Raw genomic sequence first — 27,305 nt, forward strand, 5'->3', positions numbered from 1 at the left:
ATTGTACATTCCAAAACATTTCCTAAATCTAAACTCAAATCGTAACTAAATGCAATACCATGTTTAATGGATGTTTGATATATCTCTTACCGAGTCTAATAAAAGGTTATATTTGACTCGGTCCAAAGCAAGAACTTTGGTACCACCACTTAAATATAAAGTCTCTTAATGGTTCAAAATCATATTACCAATTCAAATATGGAGGGGTTGCCGATTGAGATAGTATTCATGAAAAAGGTACATGGTCTAACTCTAATGTGAGGTGGTCATCGTAAAAGTTGGTGGTGGTGTATTGAATAAATAAAGTACGCTTATTAATAAAAATACGTTTGTAATTATGGAAATTTATTGAATATTGGCAACTATGTAGTGAATGGAAAAAAAATAGTAAATTATGTGAAGATCTCCCAATGTCAAGTAAAATAAAAGTTAAAACTTTTTATCAATCGTATCTATCTATCCTCCCACAATAATATATTGGCCCAAGTGTCATACCGGCTTACCAACATTTCTTTCGGTTCTTATTTCCCGAACACAAATCACCATAATTACAACATGGTGCTACATGAACACTCAAAGCATTCTTACAACCTTGGTTACAAGTTTACACAATGCTGCATATCTACCAAATTCATAAGATTTTGTATTTCAAATTGATGGAAATCATCGAGTAAAGAATTCCCAGCTTTCATGCATGTTTTATCCTCATTAGGATCCATCGTTTGTAGAAACTGAACAAGCCCTAAAAATATCTCATGTCTTGTTACATTCTTGTTAACCTGTAAAAAAAGATTAGAAATTAAACAAGAATAGACTTATCTTTCCGTTTATGTTTTCTTTAATCATGATTTTTCATTTTCTAAAGTGAAATCTTGAATATGTTACCTCGGGTTCAACTATGAAACGTGCATAAATTTTATCGCCACGAGCTTCCATAACTCCCTTCAAGATTATCAAGCCAAAACGCCGAATTATGTCCATTATCTCAAGAAAGAATCCTTGTTCTTCACAAAGCATCTAGAATAAAAGTACATTCGATCTCGTCAAAATTCATGCATAATAAGTTACTAATATATGACATTGTATTACACAAGAAATAGCATGACAAGATAAAACATGATATAATATGACCTAACATGACTAGACAAGATGAAACATGACTAGACATGATGTACCATCTTATTCCATTTTTGTGGTGGGACAAATAATTATAGTTTTCGTCTGTCTTAATCAAATAGATGTCAAACACAGTTTAACCTGTTATGTATTCCTGTTATATATTGCGAAACAAACGAGCAAAAAGATGACAGTTCATTTACCTCTATAATCATCTGACCGGTGGCACCAAGGTCCTCAACTATTAGCGGGCAAACCATTGTCTGATTTCCCAATTCGCAAGCCCATGTCACACCATTGGTGCTCGCATAATTGGAATCAATGCTATTACGCTGATCAAGAATTCAAAATTTGTGTTACATTTATGGTTTTTTAATGGTAATTGTTCAAAGTAAATACTATGAAACTAAAGAACATGACTTTTATTCTCACCTTCGGTTCTTCGGCTTGTTTTATTCTGTCCGATTGTTTCGTTACACTTTCCAAGAACATCATGTGTTTAATGGTCCGATCCAACAAACAATCGATGCTCATCTGTCAATCATGAAACACAATTAGAAACATTAGTAACGAGTCTTAACATGATAACTATATCTTCAAGTCCTAAATGAGCTGTCTGAATTAAGTAAATGACCATTTTACCCTTCTATTGAATTGAAGATTTTACCTTCTCGCCACTAGGAATCAATTGTCTCAACTCCGCCATTCGGTCCAAAATTTGTTGGCGGTCTTTGGGTCGGGGTCTAGTCCCCGGTTTAGCCTTTTTCTTAGCGGGTTTAACCGGTTCGACCCGGTTCTCACCTTGTAGAACCACACTCGAACCACTCCCACTATAAGCATCAACCATTTGCAAACTTGTCTCTAATTTAGGCATAATCACCTCTTTCTGTAAAGAACTCACTTCCCACTTACAATTTCCTATCTTCCTTCGTTTCACTGAAACCTGATCACCCTCGATGCAAGATGTTGAAACGACATTTGAAATGCCAGAAATACCCTCCAAAAGCTCTTCAATCCCGAGTTTCGAGAATAACCTTTCTTTTCGACCAAGGGAAGTAATGTCATGATCATGTTGGTCTGGTTTTGGTTTTGGTTTTGATTCTGATTCTGAACTGAAAGAATGGAAACCCGAGCGATTGCCACCTTTCACCGGAGCTAAAATGGCTTCCAACCCTCCATTGTTTCCGATCACATCAACATCAATACAAGAAATCGTCGGAGATTCACGTTTTACATCAGAATCGAAGGGGTTGAATCCTATCGATGGTGAGAATAAATCATTCTTCGGTGGAGAAAACCACTGAGAAACATTGAATTCTTCAGTTCGAAAGAATTCATCGGGAATCCCAAAATCCGGGAGTGAATCAAAAACAAGATTCAGGTCTTCGGAAGATATCAAGGATTGATTTGAAGAATACGAATAAAATTCAGATCTTCCACCGTTTACGATTTCTCGAAAGATTCTTTTTGTTTGATTTACGAATTCCATATTTTCCAGAATCTGAATCATCAAAACGTATAGACGAATTAGATTTAAGGATTTTTGTTACAAAAAGTAGAAAAAATTGGTTTTTTCGAGTGATTAATTAACCTTCTGATTTGACCCAAATCGTACAACTCCTTGTGGCTCCACAGGGATGACTACAATTGTCTGCAAAACGAAAGTAATAATGAGACCAACGTACAAACAACCATGCAAGAAGTACAACTTCATCTGTGGTGGACATACGGTGGCACCACCATTAATAAGCCACCTGAAATTCGTACCTTCATGCCGGAAGAAAATTGACGACGAAATTCATACTCATCCTGAAAATTTAGTTAAAGGGTGTCACTTAGAACATTAAGAAAGGATCCATTTTGGAGTTTAATCATAAATGTTTGATTTTTTCAAGAAAGATGACAACTTTTTATATAAATATGAAAGATGAAAGAAAAGATATAATGAAATACCAGAAACATATCCCAGATCGAACCCGAAAAACTGTGTTGTTTGTAATGATCTTCTGAAGTCATCCACATGTGTTTGTTAGTGTAAGCAACTTGCCCAATTATCCTTTAACAAATCAAGAAATGAAAATTTTATCATAATCAACGTTAGAAAACTAAGCATGATTATAGAAAGTTAATTATTTTTATAATTTATACAAAATTTAGGGATAAATGAGCATACCCTCCTCCAATTGGTACTTGTAGAAGCGAATTATCGATCACACCTTCGAATTTTTCATCAAAGTATGCATCTTGCAGAATCGGCAATCTATGAAGCAAAAGATAATTTCAAGGTTTCAAGAATCAGTCAAAATGAAATTGAAAGTAAAATGTGATAAATTAATTAATATTTCTTAAAGCCAATTAATTAATAAACTTTAATTTGTAAACACAAAACATGGGGAGTATCTTCTTGGTGCATGGAAATAATGCATTAAATAACAATGCTACGAAGATCTCACTTCCAATCAGAATATAATCTTGTCATTTTCTTGATACCCAAAAAAAACACTTATTATCGAAAAAAAAAAAACTCATTATCCAAAAAAAAAAAGAAACTCATATCAAGAATACGCAAGATGAACATGAGATTGGAATAGATTGAATGTATGCAAGAGAATGAGTATCATAAGTTCATAACCTTGAATGAGTACATGTTCTGTATATATACATGTATACTTGTGTATCTATATATGACTATAAATGTGTGAAGAAGATGAAGAGTCATACGAGGAATTTGGCTGTTGATAGCTCCAAAAAGCGCCATAACACCATCCATAATTGCAACAAAGATTCTTGAGCACATTTTTAACGATTGAATCCATCTGAAAGGTACCCATTTCACCCAGAAAATCAAGAATCAACACTAAATTGGCTTCTTCTTCTTCTTCTTCTTCTTCTTCTTCTTCTTTTGCGAAAACAGAAAAGGGTGTTCGATCGTCTTCTTGTTGTTCTTCAAGAGACTACGAAACCCACCTGCAACAACGAGTGCTTTGGGAAAGTAATATGCGTAAAAAGAAGTTATGGCAGAGTTGAAGAAACAAGAAATTTGGGTTTATGAAAGATGATGATATATAATTTCAGAAAGGGAAAGCTGAGTTTTTATTTTCCCAGAAATGAATGAAGCAAATGGTTTGTTATGTCTTGTTGTTACACTGGCAGAAACAGTACTACAAGATGATGATTCTTCTGTTTCAAGATTATATTTATTTATGATTAAATAATAAACAAATGGCATCAAATGTCTACTGGAAAAGCTGTTTTGTGCTCAAAGCTAAAAAACACACAATACCTAATAAAGCTGTCTCTAGTATGAGACAGAAAATTGGTGTTTTTAAAGTTTTTTTTTTTTTTTTTTTTTCCTTTGATAGAGGTAACCATTTCCTTTTCTTTTTTGGAAAGGTGAATATTTTGTTGTTGGATTTTATAATAAATTCAAGATGGGATAAAGACATGTAATGTTTCAATTACTACGTAAAACTTTTATGTTTAAACAAACTCAAATTTATAAGAAAATTGACAATTTTGAATTCTTTCTCGACTCAAAATGAATAGTAGCGTCTTTCTAATTGCTTTATTCAATTTTCGGATTTTGAAGAAAAGGTATAATTTTTTATTTTTAGTGATATTTGAACTTTTTGTTTTTCATTAGGTTATGAGGAATGGTAATGTTCTTAACACCTTGTCATATCAGTTTTTTAAGTACTAATACTTTTTATACACATCAACTTTTAGAGAGAATGGTAATACCCCTAGCATTTCATGAAGAATAAATTGGGTCAATACATTAGCAATTGGGTCAAATGCCTATGGACCAATCAAATTGCACTCACACACTCTCTCTCATCTCGCCAAAATGGTAACGAGCCCCCTAACGAGTGCTAGGGGGCGGTGTTCTAGCACTATTAGCAAGCATAATGAGCCTTTCTAACACTCCCACTCCTCTTAGCTTAAAAAATAAATTTTAGAAAAATTTTAAACTAGATTATGTGAATGACTCATGTTGAACAAGCGTTGGTGTCCATCATGCATAAGATCACTTGTGTAATGTTAATAATGCTGTGAACGTGTGTCTGAGTAAAAACATATCCAAAGGCTAATCTATACTATCATTTAAAATTATATATATATATATATATATATATATATATATATATATATATATATATTGGTCTTTAAAATCTTCTCCATTTAATTAGTCATTTTTAAACATATATTATATTTTATGGACGTTGAATGCCACAATTAAAAGAAAATAGAAATAAATCAGGTATTTATTTTATAAACGTAAAATATGAAAAAGCTTATGACATAAAAAAAAGATTAGAAATATTATGTAGTCGTTTTAAGTTTATATTTTATAAATGAAATGTCACTAAATATTTGATAGAAATAATTAACTTGTATAAAAATTACAAATATTTAAAACTAAAATACAATTTATGGGTAAAAAGAAGATGACGATGTTAAATAAACTAAATATAAAAATATATTGACCATTTAATATATATTAAGTACTTAATAAAAAATCAAATAAGCTCGTAGCCTCAATGATAATAAATCACAAATAATTTAAAACAAATATTAATAAATCATAAAATAAGTTTCGTTTCATTAAGGATGCTCTAAGTTCTCACCGTGCAAAAGAGCTTAATTGTAACCATAATTAGCTTATTCAATATTTTTTGTTTTACGTTTTTATTTTTATTTTTTGTTTTTGTATAAATTTTATTTTATTAAATGTATGAATATACTAAGTTAGAAATTTCAACAATTGTGAATACTGAATAGTTTTTAGCCTCATAAAACATGTATAAAGAAGACAAAATTGCAAAAATGGTCTCTTTGTGCATTTTTTGGGGGTTTTAGTCCAAACCCCGATTTTTTTGGTTTCGTGGTCCTTCTGAGCTAGTTTTGTTGTGTTTTTAGTCCCTCTTAATAGTGAAATGACTATAATACCCTTGAAGTATTTATTTTTCATTTTTCTTTCATTTCTTCTTAAATCTAACACTAATTAATTTATTTTAATAATTAAAAAAATAAGAAGGGTCCACCTCCTCCCTCCCCCTCTCTCTCTCTCTCTCTCTCTCTCTCTCTCTCTCTCTCTCTCATCGATCAAGGTTCAGATTGCAACATTCACTCTTCCCTCTTTTGTTTATTGGAAACTCAGATGATGTTCTTCAAACCTCATACAATACTAAACACCAAAATTAGCCCAGATCTTGAACTTAATATTATAAGTCGATGCTTACCAACCATTATATCAAGCATAGAACCTGCTTCGTGTATGAAAGCTTTACAACAACACTTTGAATATTAAAAGTTACACCCATATAGTCGTTGGGCACAAGTTTATGATGTTTGTACTTTAGCCATTGTAATATGTACAAGATAACCCAGATTCACATTTTTTCCCATTAGAATCTCTTTTAATTTTTTTTGAAAGGAAATGGAATTGCCATAAGTACATTATTGATTGAAACATTGATTTATGGAACCTGAAAACTCGATTTCCCCATCATCTTCATTATTAGCTCCTAACGAGACCATTATCACTATCTTCATCCCCTATTCTCGCTTTTTGTGACCCCATCTGCAGATCAGAGTAACGAGGAGGAATAAGGCATGCCATCATCTTCGTGATCTCTTTCTGGTGATAGAATCTCCTGTAACGAGAAGTAGATCGAATGCAATGGGTTGTTTGTTGTCCATATATGAGAGAGTAGCAAAGTAGAGAGAAGTGTGGTTGCGAGAGAAGAAATCATCAGATTAGGGAGAGAGTTAGTACCATCTTCTTCCCCATCCCTTCTTGTTTTTCCTCCCCTGGATTCGAAAGTTCCTCAATCTTGAAGATGATTACTAGATTCATGTTGGTCTAGTGATTTTAGGTATTTGAGTTTGGGGAAGAAAGAGGGAGGGAAAGATGTATGGGTAAGAGAGATGATATCCACATGTGTGTGTGAGAGAGAGGCCCAAATTAATTAATTATTTTCTTTTTCCTTTAAATTAAAATGAAAAAACATTAAAAAAATATATCAAAAAGGACATTTTAGTCTTTTCAATTTTCTAAGGGACCAAAATCACAAGCAAACTTGTTCAAAAGAACCACAAAGCCAAAAAAAATCAGGGTTTGGACTAAAACCCCAAAAAAGTGTATACCACAGGGACCATTTTTGCAATTTTGTCTATAAAGAATTAAAGATATATAAATGTTATAATTTTTTTATTGAAAACATAAACATATTAAATTTAGAAATTACATAAATAAAAATTGATTGAAACTATTTTTTTTCTTTTCCTTTTCAGTTTTGTCAAAGTTAATGTTTCCAAGTAATTGATTTGGTGCTTCTTAAAAATAAAAAATAAATAAATAAATAAATAAATAAAAAAGGAGCTATAGTGAAAAGCTTAGCACCTTGAAAGCTTGAAAGCTTTAAGAAAGGATTTCATCAAGAAAATAAAATTTTATTGATTGTATCATAACAATAATAAGATTTATGTATGCAAAGACAGAATTTCACCTATCTTTGATTCTAGATGAAAAGTAGCATATAGGTCATATTGATTCATTCTATACCTTTATTATTAATTACATCATTTCATGAACACTTTAGAAAATATGCTTATTATATGGTTCACCAAACTATCCATTATTATTGGCCTCATTTTGACTACAAAATAAACTCTGTACTTTCCATTAAACTTCTCAAAAATTGCTTTAACGCAGTTCCTCTAAGATAACTTGATTTATTTGTTATTAATTATACTCATATTTTCATGTTGCATTGTAGTTAATATCTTTTTTATATACATAAAAATTTATGTTTTAGAAAATTATATTTTATAGTTCTACAAAGCCTAAATTATTATGTATGGAAAAAAAAAATATTATGTACAAGTTATTTTATTTCATTGTATGATAAAAATAGGAAAGAGAATACTTGATAGATAACCATGGGTGACCTTGCATGTCATGAAACATATATTTAACCATATCATAGGTTTCTAATATAACATTTAAGGTATTTATTATAAGTTTTAAATTCAACCTTAAATTGTAGCCTTTTGAAGTTTTAAAAGACAATAACTTTTGTTTAACCTCATTTCTATATAAAATTAAGACCATTTTAACCCCTTCATAATACCCAAATAGGCTTTACTAAAATCACGTAAAGACTCAAGGTGCGTCTAGTTAACCCTAACGACTCTCATTGCCTCTAACTTGTCCTATTTGACCCGTTAAAATATCATTATGATGTAGATTAAATCATTAAATATCATTAGTTTGAATGATTATTGTTGGGTGAATTGTTTGATATGAAGAAATGGGTGGATGATGAGTAATTTGAAAGGGTGAAAGGAGGTACCAAAAGAAATAATTAATGGCAGAGAATATTCCGGCAAGAAAGTGAACGGAAGTGATGGCGCAATTGGGTGGTCTCTCCTTGGGAAGTGAGATAAGTGAGTGGGCCTGAAACTATTAAGGTTTGTAGGGTTTTATGGGATACATCTTCTGCAACTCCTCTTCAATCTGCCTCCTCCTTATCATTACCCCACCGCCACAGTACCACCACCACGGCCGTTACCACCACCGTTAACACCACCGTTTGTAAGACTATAGTCATCACGTGCGTTTCAAGAACTTACAATGAATATAAGATATGAAAATGGTATATAAAGTTTTTAATAAACAAATATCAAAACAAATATCAAAAGAAACTTGCTCAAATATTGAACATATTTTTATCCTTTAGAATAAGGCTGAATGGTGTTTATCTTTTAGAGTAAGGCTGAACGGTGTGGTTCCTATGGTACCCCATATCTAACTTAGTGATGTTTTTGCATTTTTTTTCCCCATTTTTAAAAGGACTAGGGTTTGGTGTTCATTGTCAAATATAAGGTAAAAAGAGAAAAAGACACATGCATCATTTGCTTCATACTTTACCACCTATAGAAACCCACCGTCGATAACTCATCGGCACCAAAGGGCCAATGGCCTAGCGGTATGGAGTGACATCTCATTTGAGAGGTCAAGGGTTCAAGTCTCGGTGGAGACATAAGTGATTATTTATGAGTAGATTAGTTAGTTTGCTGTTTCAAAAAAAAATAACTCACCGGTAGTAAAATGAGGGTGCAGTGCGGTGTGTACCGGAGGTAAAGATGTCCACGTTGTACTATTGCCAGTAAAAACCAATCCACAACGTTTTAGCCTAAAAACGTTGTACCGGATAAAATTATACAGTTAAAATTTTTTAAATCATATGTTATTGAAAATAAATTATATTATCAAATTTAAAATTAATCATATATAAGTGAAAATAAAATATAATGTAAAATTTTAAAAGATAAAAAGATCATATTATTATTTTCATTAACATAAAAAATCTTTCAATATAATACATTATTATACACTTAAATATTTAATATTTTTTATTTAGTTGAATAAAAATAATTTAAGTATTTCAATCTTATATAATTAAGTACCATAAAACGTAAAAACCATTTATATTGTAGCGACTTAATGCTAAAATAGCTTATATCCGTGCTTTATGCGGAATAAATTTATATATTTAATTTGTTGGTAATCATATGCATTGAAAATATTTATGTCATTTATATTAACTATAAATAATAATAGTTATTATATTTAGTTGATGTAAAATTATAATGAATTTGAAATAGAATAACATTTATTAAAATCAAACCATTTAATGGTCTTTACTCGTACTTTATATGTGTATAAAATTAGTTATATTTATCAAATATTTCAATTATTTTTATGATTTATTATTATTATTTTTTAATTTGAGCATGTTTTAATTTCAACATGATGTTTATTTAAATTATAAAACAATGTTTATATATATATATATATATATATATATATATATATATATATATATATATATATATCATAATTTAATTTATAACATTATATTATTTATAATTATTTATTATTATAAGTTAATTTTATAACAACTTACTTTTACTTAAATTTTAGTTATTATAAAACATAGTTTTTGGACATCTTTTAGTTAATTTGACTTTTAGATTTATGTTCTTTTACATTTATTGTATTTAATATTTTCATTTTAAATATTTAAAAGAATATACATTGGAATTTTTTTAAAACTTTATTTGATATTTTACTTTAGGTTTTAAATTTTACACTATATTTTTAATTTTATTTGATATATTAATTTAGGTTATGCATTTAATACTATATTGAAATCAATAAATTGACTATATTGTATTAATAATTTAAGAAATCTTCTATTTATGATAATGTTGATAATTAACAATATATTTAAGTTAATAAATTAAGTATATTTTGTGGAAATATGAAGAGTTGAGAGTTTCAAATAGAAATGATAAAAAAATGCTTCTTTTATAATGTAGTTGTATTTAATATTTTCTTTGTAACTATTTTTAAAAGAATATACATTGGAATTTTTTAAAATCTTTATTTAATATTCTACTTTAGGGTTTAAATTTTACACGATATTTTTAAGTTCATTTGATATATGAATTTAGGTTATGCATTTAATACTATATTGAAGTCAACAAATTAGTTATATAATATTGATAATTTAAGAAGTCTCCTATTTATGACAATGTTTATAACTAACAATATATTTAAGTTTAAATTAAGTATATTTTATGGAAATATGAAAGGTTATGATAATAATGATAATTAAAAACATATTTAAGTTAATAAATTAAATATATTTTATGGAAATAGAAAGAGTTGGGAGTTTCAAATATATGGGATGAAAGAAAAATATTTCATTTATAATCTAGTTGTATTTAATATTTTCCATTTAACTATTTAAAAAAGTATACGTTGAAATTTTTCCAAAACTTTATTTGGTATTTTACTTTAGGTTTTAAATTTTACACTATATTTTTAAGTTTATTTAATATATTAATTTAGGTTATGTATTTAACACTATATTGAAATCAACAAATTAACTATATCATATTGATAATTTAAAAAGTCTTTTATTTATGATAATGTTGATAATTAACATATTTAAATTAATAAATTAAATATATTTTATGGAAATGTGAAGAATTAGGAGTTTTAAATGGATTTTGTGGAAAAATGTTTACTTTATAATATAATATACGACATAATATAATACAATGATATAATATGATGATAACAATGAATATTATAGCTAACTAAATAAATGTTTATAGATTTTATGCTAATAAATATATCGTTTTCAGTTAACAAAGTATCTTCTTAAATTCGTATCTTAAAATAATAAAACAAACATTTTCTTTTGGTACTGTAACGCCCGCGTTTCCAGGCTAGGCATTTTCGTTGATGTAATAGTTTAGGTTAACCTTTGTAACCCGTTTTGAAATAATAAGATTGTATTATTTGAGTATTATGTGTTTTGTGCTTAATTACTTAATTATGTGGTTTGATTAATTAAGAATAAAAAAATAAGCGTCAAAATTTAAGTGTAAAATAAACTTGATATCTTTGGTTAATGTTGTAGTAGTTGAAACGAGGTTTCCGAATATATAAAGAACGCCCAAATTTGACTTCGTATGAGGAAGTTATGTTTATTGAAGTTTCGACTTAGCGGTATGCAGCCTGAAATACTCGATTTGAGATCGAGCGGTTTTTAGCCGAAACAATCTAAACGAGAATCGAAGATCTCGTTGTTGGTATCGAAGCGATGAAAAGTTAGGCAAGAACGGACGTCAAACGAAGAAGTTATGAATTTATAACGAAGTTTTTCTGTCCCGACCTATTAAAAATAAATAATAAAAATAAAGTTAAAATTAGCCGACGGAGTCTAAACGAAAGTTGTAGAGCGTAGTCTCACCTTCGCGTGGATATAAAGAACGTTGAAAACGGAGTTCGTATGAAGAAGATATGAATTTTCGAAGTTTATTAAATAATTAATAATTAAATTTAATTATTAAATCCCGGTATTATCCGAAGACGAGTCATCGGACTCATCCGAAGTACGCCCCGCGTACTCGTGTATGCCCCGCGTACACCGAGGAATGTCGACACTCGCACTCGAGCACTTCGGATACGTAAGCAATGACGTTTCGGAGCAGACGCCCCGCGTACTGCAGTACGCTCCGCGTACTCCGAGGCTCCAGCCTCCTATAAATAGGATGCGAGGGCAGCCGGCTCATTTGCTATTTTTCTTTCTTCTCTCTCCCGTTTTACCTCAATTTGCGTGCCAGAAGTACCCCGAAGCCCCGGTAATATTCTCGAGCCCCGAAGCAAGTCCCGAGATCCCGAAGATCCCGAGAAGTGCGATTCCCGAGCCGAAGCTCTGTCCGCGAGAAGTTCGATTTTTGTGAAGATCTTCCAGATCTGCTGAGGATTACTACTTCTGTAAGCCATAGTGTTGTCCGATCATCTTCTGATCAAGTGAGTGTATACTACCTTTCATAAACACGATAATAATACAAGTATGGTTCGAGTGTATTAAGTGTATTGTTGTTTATAGGTGTGAGTGTGTGGTTACTTTCTTCTAACGTATAATTATGAAGTATTTTATACGAAATACGTGTTATGTGTATATTTTGTGTTATATGTGTGATTGTATATTCACTCTCTTCTATCTCATGGATCTGATTTGTTTTCTATGAAATACGTGTTATGTGTGTGTGCCTCATCTGTTATGTGGAATATGTATTGATCAAAGCATGCTATACAAGTTTTTTTTATCCATGTATAAAAATGTATATTTTATCTACTAATATGTTGGGTAGAACATGGGTAGATAGTTGGTGTGTAATAAACAGATGAGAGGCTTCGTTGTTGTTTGATTTAGTCATCTAGCAGAGTTTAGATGACGACCACAGACTTTTCTAGACAGTCTTGTGGAACATTAGCAGGTTCGCCACCTGTAGGTGTTAATGAACTTGAGTGTTCATTCGTTGTACTCCATCCCCCTCATGGTTGCCTTATTTGACTTATATTGCTGAGGAACCCCCGAAGCATGTGTTGTCGCCCCGATGAAATATTCTTAGACTAGGTCCCTTGTGTTAGTTATTTTAGGGACATAAAGTGAGAATAACGGGAATGGGTAATTGGGTTATTGTTGGTTGGTGGAAATTAAATATAATTATTTATTGTGGGTTGAAAACCCTATATGCTCACCAGACTCCCAAGCCTGACCCACTCAGTTTTATTTGTATTACAGGAAGTGGCGCAAGGGCATGAGATGGATGAGCCATCAAGTTGTTTTGTTTACAAGTCTGTATATGTATATATTTGTTGAATGACTTGCAATGTTATCGTTTATGCTTATTGGTCTGTATCGGAACATGACACCCCGAGTTTTGATTATATAATGAAAATACATTTCTTTTATGAAATGTTTTGGTAAACATTGTTTTATCATGTTTTGTTTTTGGGAACAAATTCCGCAACTCTTTCAAATCAAAAGGATTTACTCTAAAATTATTTTAAAAGCATAAATGAAAATAGGTCTTTTCTGGCCGAGATTTTGGGGATGTCACAGTTGGTATCAGAGCATTAGTTTAAGCGAACTAGGAATTTGTAGGATTTCTAGACTTAAACTTAGAATGCTAAGTGGAATTTTGAGATGTGTGTCTGTGATATTTTAGACACGAGCACTAGTTTATTTTAGGAAAATTGCCTAAAATGCTTTTATGTGCTAAATGTTATATGTTGCCATATATGATATTATTTGTTCGGATCTATGGTCTGTTGCCGACCGGATCTCGAAACTTTATGTGTGTAGGATTCTAAGCGTACGTCTACGATATTAGAACTAGCATGTAAACGTTTCGGAGCGATAAGGATGATTTGAATATCTATCGTGAATGAGGATCTAATTTCACCTTATTCGGTGTATAGATCAAAATGGTGAGAACAAGAAGTGGAGTTGGAAATGCTGATGAAAACAGGAATCAACCACCACTGATTGAACAAATACCTGTCGTAGCAGTAGCACCTGAGCCAATAACCATGGCTGGTGTGAAAATGATGATTCAAACAATGTTGGATCGTCAGATGGATGAAACTAGACGGTTGCTTCAACAGAATCGTGAAGAACTGTCAATTCGTGTGGAAGAGCCTGAATTAAATGAAGGGCACTCGGAAGGTGGAAACTTCAGTGGGTCTGTTGGTCAAGTCAACCCACCGATAGTTAGGCAAAACAACCATGATGGAAGGAACGATGGAATGGGATGCAAGTACAAGGACTTTCTAACTTGCAATCCATCGACCTTCAATGGAAAGGAGGATCCGATTGGAGTTATGGATTGGATCTCCGAAATGGAGTTAGCCTTCATGACTTGTGGCTGCAGAGGCAAGTTGCAAACTATCTATGCAGTGCGTCTGTTTCGAGGTGGAGCCATTCGTTGGTGGAACACTCTAGGGAAGACGTTAAGCCCTAATGAGCCACTGCAATTGACATGGGCAGAGTTCTTGGTGCAGTTCAAGCACAAGTTCTGCTTGGCTCAAAATATGTTGGAACTAGAGAACAAGTTTCTGACATTGACGAAAGGCAGCATGTCAGTTGATGAATACACCAATAACTTCACCGATAAGATGGAGTTTGCCTTTCGTATCGTCCCAGACGAGTTGACAAAGGTGGACCGGTATGCGAAGGGACTCCCATGGGAGTACGAGGTGCCAGTATGTCAGGCACATACTCTAGAGGCAGCTATCTGGGCTGCCAAGTCTGTTGAGAACATGATAAAGGGGAGAACCACCGACAGGGTTGAGGCTGGTGAGAAGAGAAAGTTTGAGGGAACATCTGGTTCTGGTAAGAAAGGCAAATTTTCGAAATTTGATTCGAAAAAGTTTGGTGGAGGAAAAGGAGGCGAAGCGAAGTGGTGTGATAAGTGTAAGAAAAAGCACTTTGGGAAATGTAGCGAGGATGTAACCTGCTACAAGTGCGGAAAAATTGGGCATTTTGCCAATGAGTGTCCGAACAACAAAAGGATGTGTTTTGGTTGCAATGAAGAGGGTCACATTCTGAAAGACTGTCCGAAGAAGAAGGAGGCAGCTAGGCCCAACATTCCACCAAAGCCGAAGGCGAGAGCCTTCCAGATGACACTTGAGGCTGTGAAAGATGAAGCTGATGTCGCTTCAGGTACCTTTCTTGTAAACAAATTACCTGCTCAAATTTTATTTGGTTCTGGAGCCAACTACTCCTTTATTTCGCATGAGTTTGGTAGAAAGCTAGCTTTGCCGGTTGATAGACTAGATAATGCTTTATTAGTCGAAGTTGCTAGTGGCAAGTTTGTACCTGTTAGCCATCGTATGAAAAACATCTTAATCGACCTTAATGGGAATAAGTTTCACGAGGAATTATTGCCTATCGAACTTAATGGTTTCGACATCGTGTTGGGAATGGACTGGCTTAGCGCCAATGATGCCGAAATATTGTGCAAGAAGAAGATAGTTAAAGTAAACCCGCCTGGGAAGGATTCATTTATGGTGTACGGGGACAAACGGCGAGTAAATTCTGGAATCATTTCCCTAATGAAAGCCAGAAAGTGTTTGACCAAGGGATGTACATCATATTTAACATTCGTGATCGATGCTAAGAAGGAAAAGAAGGTGATGCAGAGTATTCCAGTGGTGTGTGATTATCCGGAAGTATTTCCCGAAGATCTTCCTGGATTACCACCTGATAGACAAGTGGAGTTCAGAATAGACTTGTTACTAGGAACACGACAATAGCAAAAGCACCTTATCAATTAGCACCGATGGAGATGAAGGAGCTGATGATGCAACTTCAGGAGTTATTGGACAAAGGTTTCATTAGACCTAGTTCATCACCCTGGGGAGCTCCGGTGTTATTTGTGAAGAAGAAAGATGGAAGTATGAGAATGTGCATTGATTACATAGAGCTGAACAAGGCAACAATAAAGAATAGATACCCGTTGCCAAGGATTGATGACCTATTTGATCAATTGCAAGGTTCGAGCTATTTCTCGAAGATCGATCTTAGGTCAGGATATCATCAACTAAAAGTAAGAGAGCAAGATATCGAGAAGACTGCATTCAGAATTAGATATGGACACTACGAGTTCTTGGTTATGTCGTTTGGACTAACCAATGCTCCGGCAGCATTCATGGATTTGATGAATAGGGTTTGTAATCCGTTCCTTGATAAATCCGTGATAGTGTTCATAGACGACATCCTGATTTACTCGAAAAGCCAAGAGGAGCTGGCAGACACTTACGAGAAGTGTTAGAAGTCTTGAAGAAGGAGGAGTTGTATGCAAAGTTCTCTAAGTGTGATTTTTGGATTCGTGAAGTCCAATTCTTGGGTCATGTGGTCAACCAAGAAGGGATAATGGTTGATCCAGCAAAGATTGAAGCTGTAATGAAGTGGGAACAACCGAAAAGTCCCACGGAGATCCGAAGCTTTTTAGGATTAGCCGGATATTACTGAAGGTTTATCCAAGGCTTTTCTTCGATTGCTACTCCATTAACAGCTTTGACCCACAAAGGAGCTACTTATGCTTGGAGTGATAAGCATAAAGAGGCATTCGAGAAGCTAAAGAAGAAGCTATGCGAGGCACCGATACTTTCTTTACCCGATGGAGTTGAAGACTTCGCTGTCTATAGCGATGCGTCTGGGGTTGGATTGGGTTGTGTTTTGACCCAAAGAGAAAAGGTGATAGCATATGCATCTCGACAGCTGAAAGAGCATGAAAAGAACTACCCGACTCATGATTTGGAGTTGGCAGCGGTAGTTTTCGCTCTGAAAATATGGAGGCATTACCTCTATGGCACGAAGTGAAAAATTTTCACTGATCATAAGAGTCTCCAATATCTCTTTAATCAGAAGGAATTGAATATGAAGCAACGACGCTGGCTAGAATTACTCAAGGACTACGACTGTGAGATACTTTACCATCCCGGTAAAGCTAATGTTGTTGCTGATGCTCTCAGTCGGAAAGTCAATCTTGAAAGGAAAAGGCCAAGAGCGTTGAGAATTGAAGTTGTCTCGACTATTTTGGAAAGTATAAAGAAAGCTCAAAGCGAAGCTTCTGAGAAGAATGACCGAAAGGAGGAACGTTTGGGCAAAACGTTGGTGTTCGGTGTAAACAGTCATGGACTGAAGGTGTTCCAAGATCGGATTTGGATACCTAAGACAGGAGGATTCAGAGATCTTCTGATGGAAGAAGCTCACAAAACCATGTACTCGATTCATCCCGGTAGCACTAAAATGTATAGGGACCTAAAACCCTACTACTGGTGGCCAACGATGAAGCTTGATGTTGCAAAGTATGTGGCCGAGTGTGTGACTTGTGCGAGAGTCAAGACACAACATCAGAAACCATATGGGAGTTTAGAACCATTATCTGTGCCTATGGGTAAGTGGGAAGACATTGCTATGGATTTTGTCACTAAACTGCCCAGAACAAAGAATGGTCACGACATGATTTGGGTGGTCGTTGATCGATTCACTAAGAGTGCGCATTTCATAGCAGCCAAGGAGAAATGGTCTATGGAGAAGCTTGTGAATTCTTACGTGGAGGAAATTATGAGGCTTCACGGTGTTCCGTTAACGATTGTGTCGGATCGTGATAGCCGTTTCACCTCGAGGTTTTGGAAAATTCTACAAGAGGAATTGGGTACCAAGTTGTGTTTAAGTACAGCTTACCATCCGCAGACTGATGGTCAGAGTGAAAGAACGATACAAACACTTGAAGATATGCTAAGAGCATGTACCTTGGAATTCCTAGGTAACTGGGATGAACATTTACCTTTGGTAGAATTTTCCTACAATAATAGTTTCCACTCGAGCATAAAGATGGCACCTTATCAAGCTTTGTACGAACAGAAGTGTCGTACGCTGTCTTGTTGGCTTGAGGCTGGAGAAAAGCAGTTTATGGGTCCCGAGATGGTCCATCAAACTGCTGAAAAGTTGAAAATAATTAGAGAAAGAATGTTAGCAGCTCAAGATCGTCAAAAGAGCTATGCTGACAAGAAGCGAAGGCCAATGACCTTCGAAGTTGGAGATTCGGTTTTGCTTAAAGTCTCACCGTGGAAAGGACTTATAAGATTTGGTAAAAGGGGAAAGTTGAGTCCAAGGTTTATTGGACCGTTTAAAGTTCTTCAGAGGATTGGGAACCAGGCTTACAAGCTTGAACTACCAGAAGAACTGAATGGAATTCACAACACTTTTCATGTGTGTTATTTGAGGAAGTTCACGAGAGAAGTTCCTGATATAATCCCAATTTCTGAATTGAGAATTGATGAAAACAAAAGGCTGATTGAAGAACCAGAGGCAACTGTTGACCGAAAGACTAAGAAGCTTCGACGTAAGATGGTCGAATTAGTGCTTGTTCGTTGGAAACATTCGAATGGGCCAAATCTCATCTGGGAAACGGAGAGTGACAAGTTGAGTCGCTATCCGCATTTGTTTGTTGATGTGTGATTCCGGGGACGGAATCATCCTAAGGGGGAGAGAATTGTAACGCCCGCGTTTCCAGGCTAGGCATTTTCGTTGATGTAATAGTCTAGGTTAACCTTTGTAACCCGTTTTGAAATAATAAGATTGTATTATTTGAGTATTATGTGTTTTGTGCTTAATTGCTTAATTATGTGGTTTGATTAATTAAGAATAAAAAAATAAGCGTCAAAATTTAAGTGTAAAATAAACTTGATATCTTTGGTTAATGTTGTAGTAGTTGAAACGAGGTTTCCAAATATATAAAGAACGCCCAAATCTGACTTCGTATGAGGAAGTTATGATTTATTGAAGTTTCGAGTTAGCGATATGCAGCCTGAAATACTCGATTTGAGATCGAGCGGTTTTTAGCCGAAACAATCTAAAAGAGAATCGAAGATCTCGTTGTTGGTATCGAAGCGATGAAAAGTTAGGCGAGAACAGACGTCAAACGAAGAAGTTATGAATTTATAACGAAGTTTTTCTGTCCCGGCCTATTAAAAATAAAGTTAAAATTAGCCGACGGAGTCTAAACGAAAGTTGTAGAGCGTAGTCTCACCTTCGCGTGGATATAAAGAACGTAAAAAAGGAGTTCGTATGAAGAAGATATGACTTTTCGAAGTTTATTAAATAATTAATAATTAAATTTAATTATTAAATCCCGGTATTATCCGAAGACGAGTCATCGGACTCATCCGAAGTACGCCCCGCGTACTCGTGTACGCCCCGCGTACACCGAGGAATGTCGACACTCGCACTCGAGCACTTCGGATACGTAAGCAATGACGTTTCGGAGCAGTACGCCCCGCGTACTCCGAGGCTCCAGCCTCCTATAAATAAGATGCGAGGGCAGCCGGCTCATTTGCTATTTTTCTTTCTTCTCTCTCCCGTTTTACCTCGATTTGCGTGCCAGAAGTACCCCGAAGCCCCGGTAATATTCTCGAGCCCCGAAGCAAGTCCCGAGATCCTGAAGATCCCGAGAAGTGCGATTCCCGAGCCGAAGCTCTGTCCGCGAGAAGTTCGATTTTTGTGAAGATCTTCCAGATCTGCTGAGGATTACTACTAATATGTTGGGTAGAACATGGGTAGATAGTTGGTGTGTAATAAACAGATGAGAGGCCTCGTTGTTGTTTGATTTAGTCATCTAGCGGAGTTTAGATGAAGACCACAGACTTTTCTAGACAGTCTTGTGGAACATTAGCAGGTTCGCCTCCTGTAGGTGTTAATGAACTTGGGTGTTCATTCGCTGTACTCCATCGCCCTCATGGTTGCCTTATTTGACTTATATTGCTGAGGAACCCCCGAAGCATGTGTTGTCGCCCCGATGAAATATTCTTAGACTAGGTCCCTTGTGTTAGTTATTTTAGGGACATAAAGTGAGAATAACGGGAATGGGTAATTGGGTTATTGTTGGTTGGTGGAAATTAAATATAATTATTTATTGTGGGTTGAAAACCCTATATGCTCACCAGGCTCCCAAGCCTGACCCACTCAGTTTTATTTGTATTATAGGAAGTGGTGCAAGGGCATGAGATGGATGAGCCATCAAGTTGTTTTGTTTACAAGTCTGTATATGTATATATTTGTTGAATGACTTGTAATGTTATCGTTTATGCATATTGGTCTGTATCGGAACATGACACCCCGAGTTTTGATTATATAATGAAAATACATTTCTTTTATGAAATGCTTTGGTAAACATTGTTTTATCATGTTTTGTTTTTGGGAACAAATTCCGCAACTCTTTCAAATCAAAAGGATTTACTCTGAAATTATTTTAAAAGCATAAATGAAAATAGGTCTTTTCTGGCCAAGATTTTGGGGATGTCACAGGTACCATGTTATTGTGTTATGATTGTTTGAGTGAATGTTGTAGTTATCTTTCACCATTAACTTTTTTTTTATGTCATTTAATCATTACTTTATTTTCTCATCACTCTTCTGTACTCTTCAAAACTCATGAAATTGTCACATTTCACTTCCTTTCATTTTTATCACAACAAAATTATTACAATTTTAAAAACTATAATTAAAAAATAAATATAATCAATAAAAAAATTATTAATAAACACAAAAATTAATAAAATAATTTTTTTATTAGTTAAAAATAAAAATTACATAATAAAACCAAGAAAAGTAATTAAAAACTATATAATAAAAACAATAAAACATTATTAAAAACTACATCACTCCGAATCGTCATCTGAATCCTTGCTAGAATCCTTAACATACATATCTAGATCTTCATCTGAATCGTCAAACAAATCATCGTGTCAATCCTCGAACTCGGGTTGTATGTTAGTTTTGTAAATATGTTTCACCAAATCAACGTGAAGGGAGTAATGAAAGTCGCGATGACGTACTTTTTTTTTCTGTTTTCCTTATACTCTTGCATACCAACAATTACTCCCTCAACGACTGAATTTTTTTGTTTTCATCATAGCGCCATATCACTTTTCCTTCATTGTATGAAATCATATTATGTAATATGATACAAGCATACATTATGTTTTGCAACCTTATGACTTCATATGGTCGTGTCCCGACTTACATTATGTTTTGCAATCTTTCGACTTCATATGATTCTTGTATATCTTAAACTTTATTCTTTTATTGTTGTTCGGACATGTGAACGGTTTTACAAAAACAAATAACTTCAGATATATCCCATCAGTAAGATAGTATCCGCACTTATATGCTACTCTATTTGCGTGAAACGATAAATCGTATGCCTTTCCAATATAGATGTCTTTGAATACCGACGATTGATCAAATTGTTATCTTTATTTACTCTAGTGGGACCAAAGAATGCATGCCATACCCTAAGATCATGGGACACAATTGCTTTTGGAATAATCGTCAACTCTTTATGATCACCTCACATGTATTCACCACGCCATGCTTTAGGGCACAATGCCCACGACCAATAATGCAATCGATGCTACTTAGCATTCTAGGGAACTCATGCTTATTTTCATGCACCGTGTACAATTGGTAAACATCAATGATCATTGGTTTGTGTAAATATCGTTTGTTGTAAAGCAAAATAACCGCTTTAGCAAACTTGTAGACACTTTCCATGGTGGTAAAGTATCTCATAGTAGTAATCCTTGAGCAACTATAGCCAGCGTCATTGTCTCATGTTCAGTTCCTTCTGATTAAAGAGATACTGAAGACTCTTATGATCAGTGAAAAGTTTGCACTTTATGTCGTAAAGATAATGCCTCCATATCTTTAGGGCGAATACTACCGTTGCCAACTCCAGATCATGAGTGAGGTAGTTCTTTTCATGCCCTTTCAATTGTCGAGATGCATATGCTATCACCTTTTCTCTTTGGGTTAGAACACAACCTTGCCCAACTCCAGATGCATCGCTATAAACTGCGAAGTCTTCAACTCCGTTAGGTAAAGAAAGAATCGGTGCTTCACACAACTTTTTCTTTAGTTTCTCGAATGTTTCTTCGTGTTTCTCACCCCAAGTATATGTAGCTCCTTTATGTGTCAAAATTGTCAATGGAACAACTATCGAAGAAAAGCCTTGGATAAATCTTTGGTAATATCCAACTAATCCCAGAAAGCTTCGAATCTATGTGGGACTTTTTGATCGTTCCCACTTCATCACATCTTCAATCTTTGCTAGGTCAACCATTATTCCTTATTGGTTGACCACATGACCCAAGAATTGGACTTATCTAATCCAAAAATCACATTTGGAGAACTTTGCATACAACTTCTCCTTCTTTAGAACTTCTAATACTTCTCTCTTAGGTGCTTGCCATGATCCCGTTGGCTCTTTGAGTAAACAACTTCAATCTTTGCTCGATCAACCATTATTCCTTCTTGGTTGACCACATGACCCAATAATTGGACTTCTCTAATCTAAAAATCAAATTTGGAGAACTTTGCATACAACTTCTCCTTCTTTAGAACTTCTAACACTTCTCTCAGGTGCTTGCCATGATCCCGCTGGCTCTTTGAGTTAACCAGAATATCAACTATGAACACTATCACAGGTTTATCGAGGAATGGTTTACAAAACCTATTCATCAAATCCATGAATTTTGCTGGAACATTGGTTAGTCCAAGTGACATAACCAAGAACTCATAATGTCTGTATCTCGTTCTAAATGTGGTTTTCTCAATATCTTGCTCTCCCACCTTCAGATGATGATATCCTGACCTGAGATCGATCTTTGAGAAATAGCTCAAACCTTACAGCTGATCGAACAGGTCGTTAATCCTTGGAAATGGATACTTGTTCTTTACATTTGCCTTGTTTAGCTCTTTGTAGTCTATGTACATCCTCATGCTTCCATCTTTCTTCTTCACAAATAAGACCGGAGCTCCCCAGGGTGATGAACTAGGTCTAATGAAACCGTTGTCCAATAACTCATGGAGTTGCGTCATAAGCTCTTTCATCTCTGTCAGTGCTAATCGGTATGGTGCTTTCGTTATTGGTGTCGATCCTGGCAATAAGTCTATTCGAAACTCTACTTGTCTATTAGGGGGTAATCCAAGAAGATCTTCAGGAAAGACTTCCGGATAGTCACACACCACTGGTATTCTGTGAATCTCCTTCTTCTCCTTCTTAGCATCGATCACAAATGCCAAGTATGATGTGCATCCTTTAGAAAAAAATTTATCGCTTTCATTAGGGAAATGATTCCAGAATTTACTCTGCGATTGTACCCATACACCACAAATGACTCTTTTCCAGGTGGGTTTACTCTCACTATCTTCTTCTTACATTGTATCTCGACATTGTTGGCGCTAAGCCAATCCATTCCCAGTACAATGTCGAAACCATTCAGCTCAATGGGTAACAACTCCTCGTAGAATTCGTTTCCATTCAATTTGATGATGATATTCTTAATGCAATCGCTAACAGGTATGAATTTGCCACTAACAACTTCTACAAGTAGAGCATTATCAAGTTTTTCTATGGCAATGCTAGTCTTCCACCAAATTTATGTGATATAAATGAGTAATTTGCTCCAGAATCAAACAATATATTGGCAGCCAATCCATTTACAAGAAAGGTACCTAAAGCGAGGTCTGCTGCATCCTTCGCGGCTTCCAGGGTCATCTAGAAAGATCTTGCCTTCGACTTCGGTGGGAAATTGGGCTTTGTTGCCTCCTTCTTCGAGTAATCTTTTGACATGTGCCCTTCCTCGTGACACCCATTGCACACCCTTTTGTTGGTGGTGCACTCGTTGGCGTAATGCCCTGTCCTCCCATACTTGTAGCAGGTCACCCCCTCGATACATTTCCCAAAGTGTTTCTTTTTACACTTCTCGCACCACTTTGCTTCGTTTCCTCCTCCTCCATACTTCCTTGAACCATACTTTTTCTTCTTGTTGGACCTTACAGATCCCTCAAATTTCCTCTTTTTGCCAACCTCAACCTTGTAGACGGCTCTCCCCTTGGTCATCTCCTCAACAGACTTGGCAACCCAGATGGCTGCCTCTAGAGTAGGTGCCTGGCGGATTGGCACAATGTACTCCCATGGAAGTCCCTTTTCATACTTATCCATTTTTGTCAGCTCGTCTGGAACAATGCGCAAGGCAAACTCCATTTTGTCAGTGAAGGCATTGGTGTATTCATCAATGGACATACCGTTGTAATATTTTAAATAATATTCGGCAAGCGAAACAAAATTAAGGCAGTATAATTTTAAAAGTTGTCGTGATTAATAATAGTTGTGAAAAACCCCGTTCGCAGTTGGTGTCAGGTGAACCCCAACCAGGCCATAAGCTCCACCCTATATAAGGGTTGAGTGGGTTTCACTCCCACCTTTTTACCACCTTAGACTCTCTCTCTACTTTCTCTCTCTACAAACGGGTTTTGGTCAAAAATCGCCCCTCCGAGCCTCAAATCGGTCACTAAGTGTGTTCAAGTCCTTGCTTGACACCGAGCACCCAACCGACACTTTCGTTCGATCCGCTTACAACAGGTGAGTTCATACCCCTGAATTAACCTTTTAAATGTTTTTACATGCTTTTATGGGGGGGGGGGGAATACAAGTTAAAACATGCCACTTATCATATCAATCACATGTGATTGATAACCTGCATGCACAAGGATTTATTACACTTTCAACTGTTTTACCAAGTATGATACTGTAAATGTTTTTCTAAAACGTCTTTACTTGTTCAAATCTTTTCTCAAATTGACTCTTGCGCTGTATGTTTTACTTCAGATTCAGTTACAGCAGTATTTTAAACAAAGGATTTCTTTACTTATAATGTTCTATCAAAGTTTCATTTAAAACTTGTTTATGAAAGGTTTTCGAAGGATTTCTAAAGGTTTTCAAACTTATTTTACAAAAGAATACCAAGTCGTGATTTTCTTAAGTGTAAAGGTTTTTCAAAGTTTTCATCAAAGTTTTATTCCATGTTTTTATACTCCTACTTTGTTAGATACTACTGCTTCGTTATACTTCTACTTAGTTAATGCTCCTACTTAGTTAAATGCTACTAATTTGTTAACTCTTCTACTTCGTGATACGCTTCTACTTATTAACGCTTCTACTTCGTGATACGCTTCTACTTATTAACGCTTCTACTTCGTGATACGCTTCTACTTCGTGATACACTTCTACTTATTAACGCTTCTACTTCGTGAAACGCTTCTACTTGTTAACGCTCCTACTTCGTGAAACACTTCTACTTCGTTAAACACTTCAACTTCGTTAAAAGTTTCTACTTAGTTAAATGTAGGCCTGTACTTTTATAGTTATATAAATAATGTTTAAAGGACTTAGGAAGGCTAGTTCGCCCTATTTCCTTTTCCTCGTTGGGATGTGGTCTGCTGGGATCGGATATCCGTCCGAAGGTCGTTTGATCATTAATTATATATTATGTATACATGTATAGACATATAGGTTTACATCGTTCAGTTATTTGTGAGTCTCTGTCATTAGCCCAGTATTTACATCAGAACTCACTATAGGAGATGCATCTTCAGGACACGGCCTTCTCCGTTGTCAAGTTGGTAACCAGAGTCACCTGTAGGGAGAGCGGGCATTGTATGTATAGATCTATACGGGATTGACACCCCCACACCCTGACTGCTAGCTACAGTCCACGGCCTACCAAGCCAAGGGGTGACAAATGTCACATTCTTTCCGACGCTTGCAGGGCGTCAAGTTCTCTAGTGTCTATCAGTATGGTTACAAGTATCTCGGGGTTACCTTATAATTCATGGCCTTAAGGTAACGGGAATTAACACTGTATTCCCTGTTTTTAGACCTTGCTAGATGTATCATTCATTTGGTACTGTCTGGGGTCTGTATTCACTGTTTTTAGACCTTGCTAGACATATCATTCAATTGATACTGTCTGGGGTCTGTGTTCACTGTTTTTAGACCTTACTAGACATATCATTCATTTGATACTATCTGGGGTCTGTATTCACTGTTTTTAGACCTTGCTAGACGTATAATTCAATTGATACTGTCTGGGGTCTGTGTTCACTGTTTTTAGACCTTGCTAGACGTATCATTCATTTGATACTGTTTGGGGTCTGTATTCACTATTTTTAGACCTCGCTAGATGTATAATTCATTTGATACTGTCTGGGGTCTGTGTCTCCTTTCGTTAGACTGAGCCAGACGTGTTGTTCATTCGATACTCTCCTGGAGTCTATGATTTCTTTGGCCTTAGTCAGCAGTATTTCCTGCTGAGGCCTATGATATTTTACCTAATGCTTTTACTTGTGATATCCTTATACTTTCTTTAAAGTCAAATACCATATTTTGGTAATGATAATATTTTAGGGAAATTCTCTTTAAAACATAACACTGTCGGGTCTTGGTGGAAGACTGCTTTTATTTAGAAAATATAGGATTTTCTGGAAAGGGACTCTAATACACCGTTGATTCTAAACTACTACTTTTTATAAAGTTATTTGAATAAAATGACACTAAATACTTATGAACTCACCAGCATTTATAAAAATGCTGATACTCGCTTTCAAATAACTTGTATTCTCAGGTCAGCAAAAGACAGGTACATTCCAGGAGCTTTTGGTGAAGACAGTTTAGTACCAAGCTGCACCTATATTATTACTTGTATTACTTTAATGTCTCTATGAAATGTAAACCATGTAAAACTATTACTATTAATGCAATGATCTTTGTACTTTGATTACTATACTGCATATGTTGTGATACTTGACATGACGTCATCCACCCCAGAACGTTTCCGCCGTTCCGGTTTTGGGGTGTGACGGAGTGAAAAACGATGTTTGAGAACAAAAATAAATAATACTTAGCGAGAATGGATGAAAATGACTATATTTTTGTAAGGTTGAACGTATTCACATTGCTAAACAACTTATTCTCTTAGTAATTTTCATAGTATAAGATATCTGCGCAATAATTAGTTAGAATACTTGAACCTAGATATATATATATATATATATATATATATATATATATATATATAAGGGAGTATTCAATCGAGAACATTTCTTATTTCCAGAACATTTGAGAACAAATTTATACCACACAATTTTTTTAATTAAAATTAAAAAATAATATTCACATAAATCAAAAAATAGTTACAAACAATTAAAAAAATCCCACTAACCAACACCACCCACCACCACCTCCACCACCCATCACTAGCACCTGCCAATGCCATCATCCACCAACTACCACTAAACCCAACACCACCACCACAAACACCCACCACTCATCACCACCACCCGCCTCCAACACCACTCACCACTACCCATTACTACCATTACCCATGCATCACCAACTAAAAC

At 35.0% G+C, this 27,305-nt stretch overlaps 1 protein-coding gene across 1 annotated transcript; it reads right to left on the bottom strand.

Moving 5' to 3' along the window:
• Positions 1 to 370: 370 nt before the first annotated feature.
• Positions 371 to 4,400, bottom strand: LOC145056964 (Serine/threonine-protein kinase WNK (With No Lysine)-like protein). Its single transcript, XM_079004703.1, has 10 exons — positions 3,838 to 4,400; positions 3,290 to 3,376; positions 3,070 to 3,172; positions 2,884 to 2,925; positions 2,708 to 2,767; positions 1,784 to 2,617; positions 1,549 to 1,650; positions 1,320 to 1,448; positions 886 to 1,017; positions 371 to 779 (listed from the first exon to the last, which is right to left on the bottom strand). Exons 1-10 carry the CDS (start codon positions 3,945 to 3,947, stop codon positions 597 to 599), a joined length of 1,782 nt encoding a protein of 593 aa, XP_078860829.1. The 5' UTR covers positions 3,948 to 4,400; the 3' UTR covers positions 371 to 596.
• Between the last annotated feature and the right edge of the window lie 22,905 nt (positions 4,401 to 27,305).

Source organism: Lactuca serriola, chromosome 6 (genome assembly GCF_051521515.1).
Source record: "Lactuca serriola cultivar US96UC23 chromosome 6, Lser_US96UC23_V15, whole genome shotgun sequence".
Taxonomy (NCBI): domain Eukaryota; kingdom Viridiplantae; phylum Streptophyta; class Magnoliopsida; order Asterales; family Asteraceae; genus Lactuca; species Lactuca serriola.